General features: G+C 41.5%; 1 protein-coding gene across 2 annotated transcripts in view; it reads right to left on the reverse strand.

Annotated features, from left to right (window-relative positions):
- The window catches only part of SEPTIN7 (septin 7), a 108,269-nt gene that overhangs the window by 28,429 nt on the left and 74,840 nt on the right, over positions 1–5,000 (reverse strand). For both annotated transcript variants that reach the window (XM_075315134.1, XM_075315133.1), the window contains exon 9: positions 4,459–4,584. In XM_075315134.1, coding sequence (XP_075171249.1) covers positions 4,459–4,584 — 126 coding nt within the window. The remainder of the gene's footprint in view (positions 1–4,458; positions 4,585–5,000) is intronic.

The raw sequence follows: 5,000 nt of genomic DNA on the forward strand, positions 1-5,000 counted from the left end.
GAACTTTGGTCAAAAACTCAGCTTTTCAAAGAAGCAACATGTCAATTGTTTTTGCCATTTGGGTTTTGCACTGCAAAGCTGAGTTTTTGACCAAAGTTCTGCCACAAAAAGGCAGCATTTTGAACATAGTGTGAACAAGAAACCCAAATTCCCATAGACTTTGCTTGAATAGAAGAACACATCCATTTTGGCATTAAACAGCGCAGAAGAAAAAGCAGCTAAAAAGCAGGTAAAAAGCAACGTGCGCACATACCCTTACAGTGCATGTCAGACCAAATGAGAATCATGAGGTCAAAAAGGTACTGCCCAAGTAGCTCAGAGACAGAATTGTGGCAAGGGAAGCTCTGGCCAAGGTTACAGAAAAATTTCTGCAGTACTTGAGGCTCCTAAGAGCACAGTGGCCTCCATAATCCTTAAATGGAAGAAGTGGGTCCACCGGAACTCTTCCTAGACCTGGCCATCCAGCCAAACTGAGCATTCGTGGGAGAAGAGCCTTAGTGAGAGAGGTAACGAAGAACCCCAAGATCACAGTGGCTGAGCTCCAGAGATGCAGTAGGGAGATGGGGGAAAGTTCCACAAAGTCAACTATAACTGCAGCCCTCCACCAGTCGGGCCTTTAGGGCAGAGTGGCCCGACGGAAGCCTATCAGCGCAAGACATATGAGAGTTCGAATAGAGTTTGCAAAAAAACACATGAAGGACTCCCAGACTGAGAAATAAGATTCTCTGGTCTGATAAGACGAAAATAGAGCTTTTTGGTGATAATTCTAAGTGGTGTGTGGAGAAAACCAGGCACTACTCATCACCTGCCTGATACAATCCCAACAGTGAAACATGGTGGTGGCAGCATCATGCTATGGGGGTGTTTTTCAGCTGCAGGGACAGAACGACTTGTAGCGATTGAAGGAAAGATGAATGCAGCTAAAGGCCCCGATACACGCTGCGATATCGCTAGCGATATCGCTTGCGAGCGTACCCGCCCCCGTCAGTTGTGCGTCACGGGCAAATCGCTGCCCGTGGCGCACAACATCGTTTGGACCCGTCACACGGGACTTACCTGCCTAGAGACGTCGCCTCATTTCTAAGGGGACGGTTCGTGCGGTGTTACAGCGGCGTCACTAAGTGGCCGCCCAATAGAAGCGGAGGGTCGGAGATGAGCGGCCGTAACATTCCGCCCACCTCCTTACTTCCGCATTGCCGGCGGCCGCAGGTAAGCTGTTTGTCGTTCCCGGGGTGTCACACCTAGCAATGTGTGCTGCCTCGGGAACGACGGACAACCTGCATCCTCAACAATCAATGATTTTTTTTTTTTAAAAGGAATGACTTGTCAACGATTGACGATAAGGAGAGTATTTTCCATCATTAAGTCGCTCGGGAGCTGTTACAAACAACAACGTTGCTAACGACGCCGGATGTGCGTCACGGAATCCGTGACCCCGGCGATATATCGTTAGATACGTTGTTGCATGTAACGGGGCCTTACGTGCAGAGATATCCTGGAAGAAAACCTCTTAAAAATTGCTCTGGACCTCAGACTTAGCCGAAGGTTCACCTTCCAACCTGGAGAGCATCTGCAAGGAAGAATGGCAGAGGATCCCCAAATCCAGGTGTGAATAACTTGTTGCATCATTCCAAAGAAGACTCATGGCTGTACTAGCTCAAACGGTGCTTCTACTCAATACTGAGCAAGGGTCTGAATAATTATGACTATGTGATATTTCAGTTTTTCTTGTTTAATAAAATTGCAAAAATTTCTGCATTTTTTTTTTCTCTCCAGATGGGGTGCAGAGTACAGTAATGAGGAAAAAAAATGAACTTTTTTTAATTTACCAAATAGCTGCAATGAAACAGTGAAAAATGTAAAGCGGTCTGTATACTTTCTGTGCCCATTGTATATTTGTGTGCTAATTTATGATGAGAGCAATATAAGTATATAATAATTTTTATAGGGAGACCCCCATTAGTTCAAGGTACCCTAATAAGACATACAAACGGTGATATATGATGTAGAAAAAATTTTGGTAAATCTAGGCTTACATTAATGGGTCATGTTTTTATTTAGTGATACAAATTGCCTCTTCAGAGAGGAAGCGGACTCTAGTACCACCTAGAGAAAGTAGCGATCCTAAAAGTGAATATCCTTTAAAGGAGCCTTGCCATATGATTTAGGATATATTCCAAACCAGAATTTCAATTTGTAGACTCTGTGTTTGGAGGTACTGCCCTCATCAGTGGCTAGGTGAGAGGCTAAGACTGGGATCTAAGTTTCCTCCTTGTGGAGAGTCACATTACACAAACACCTTACAAGCTCCTTTAAGAATTTAAATAGTCTCTGCAGAGAGGAAGAGGACATGAACTCTAGAGCCACCTATTGGAAGTAGCAATCCTAAAAGTCAATATTTAGCGACAAACAAGATTACAATTCATGATACTGCTAAAATACAAATCACCTAAAACTAAAGTAAGGGTAAGTTCACACAGTGCGTTTTTCGCGTGCGTTTTTGGCCTCAAAACTTCATGACTTTGATTCCCCAGCAAAGTCTATGCGTTTTCATTTTTGCTGTCCGCACACAACTTTTTTTTTTAAGCTGCGTTTTTGAGCTTAAAAAAAAATAAATAAAAATGGATATGTCAATTCTTACCTGCGTTTTCCCCCCATGCAATGCATTGGAAAAACGCAGAGATCAAAAACAGCAAAACGCAGCCAAAAACGCACCAAAAACGCATGCGTTTTTTCCCACTTTTTTTGACGCAGATGCGTTTGAGCGTTTTTAGCAGCCAAAAACGCAGCGTCAAAAAAACGCAGCGTGTGCACATAGCCTAAAGAATATGTAGCAAAAATATGCAATGCAGTGTCATAAATTGGGAAGGGCTATATTTCAGTTATTTAACTGCTCAGATACATCATGTAAGAAAAACAGTAAAGCAAACGTTGCAGTATGTCAGCAAGGAGCTAGAAAAATGGTTTTGCAGTTTGCGTGACATACTCTATTGAGCCAATAGGGGTCACCACACACGCAGGCTCCGATAGCCCACCACTCCCACCTCAACATGCTGAACTCTAATTGGCCTCAAATTAAATTAAAACCAGATCCTACACTACAAAGGAAGAGCACCATTCAAGCCTGGGCTGCACATTCCTGATCACACAGATCAGATCTACCAATGCACATTCCTGTAGGTTGGAGACCCTAGATAACGCAGCCAAGTCTAAGGAGTCAAGCAACCTAGGCTAACTTCACATGTCCAGTAATCATTTGTTTGATCGGATCCAGAAGTAATCTTTTCGCAAAAAGGTTGCGTACACACAACTTTGTGAGTTTTCAAAACTGTGGTTTGCAGGATCCGAGTTTTTTTTTTTTAGCATGGAGGTCTATGAAAAATGGATCCTTTAATGGTCTGCTATTTATCTGCCATTTGAAACTGATCAAATAAGCAAAAAACAGATTCTTTACAAATTAAAGACAAAATTTTGGCCAAATAGCAATCAGTTAACAGATCTGTTCTCCATAGACTCCCATGTTAAAAAAAAAAAAACCCAAAAAAAACCCAGATGCTGCAAAAATACGTAATTACTTACTGGTAATGTGCTTTTTCAGAACCCATGACGGCACACTTACATCGTGTTGCCGTCATGGGTGCTGGAAAAATAAGTAATTACTTATCGGTAATGTGTTTTTTTTCTGAACCCATGACGACACCACGATGTAAGGGTGCAGTCATGGGTGCTGGAAAAATAGATTTTTTTCTTAAAGCAGACAAAAAAGTTGTGTTTGCACCACAACTTTTTTGCCAACGGATCACTGCTGGATAAGTTATGACGGATGATTAAATGACATGTGAGCTCAGCCTAAGTTGCCATAAACCACAAAGAAAGTTGCATATGATTTTTCTGCAATTTTTCTTTTTATACAGACAACTTGTAAGCTTGAAAATAGTCTCAGACAAGTTACAGAAATGTTTTGGGCCATATGACTTGTCTGGGAATTGCCGTCACAGTGAAGCCCCAGCCTAAAGGGATTTTTCCAAGAATGAAGTCTACATATTATCCAGTGATTTTCCAATTCTTACATGCAGTGTTGAAAGTCTGGACTCTGATGTGATTTCTGACATTGAGCGCTTAAATAATATGAATGTGCCCTAAAATATAGAACATGCAGCAGCTCTGCTCTTACAACACAACTTTATATATAGACCATTTCATGCTGCTGAACATTTGGGTCGACAACACAGCTAACCGTAACAATAAAAATAATAATTCACAGAAGGCTTTATATTTCTGTGTAACAATGGCAGTGTCATACTTGTAACAATGGTGAATGAAACAAGACACAAGAATGACAGATGTGAGACACAGACAAATGATAGCACAAGATGGAAAAGGGAATGGAATGGTAAGAAATGGTGAGATGTGACCAGCACACAGAAAGCCGTGATGTGACGTGTGGCCAGCACTTACTTTGTTAGCTGCCCTTTGTTTTTGTTGTTATCCACGCCGTTGTAAGTGACGGCTGCCAGTTTTCTGCTTCTGTAGTTCTCATAATGTACATTATTAGTGACATCCTTCAGATCCTGCATGTGAGTTCTAGAATAGGGTACAAACAAAATCAATTACTGAGCTGCCATACAGTAACAGCGCTGAGCGTCCTGCGTTCCTGAACATTGAGAAGATGCAGATGTCACAATGATTATATCCATCCTTGTGACGTCTTTTCTCTACATTGATTGCCGCTATGGATTATGCACCACAGGAATCAGGCCAAACTGTGCAAAGATTAGTCCCGATGTCTGTCCAATACTGATTTTTGCCAATATATTTAACCTGACAGTAGCGGCATAGACAATAGAATCGAGCTGGTATCATTTTCTACATGGCCACTGAAGATTAAATTACAGATCACGTTACATGTCTAGAAACGAAACATACACTCAGTAAATCTAATAAACAGTAATTGAATCTATCACCAATTACCCTTATTATAATAAAAGATATAGTATCTA

The sequence above is a fragment of the Anomaloglossus baeobatrachus genome, chromosome 6 (genome assembly GCF_048569485.1).
Source record: "Anomaloglossus baeobatrachus isolate aAnoBae1 chromosome 6, aAnoBae1.hap1, whole genome shotgun sequence".
In the NCBI taxonomy this organism is placed as follows: Eukaryota; Metazoa; Chordata; class Amphibia; order Anura; family Aromobatidae; genus Anomaloglossus; species Anomaloglossus baeobatrachus.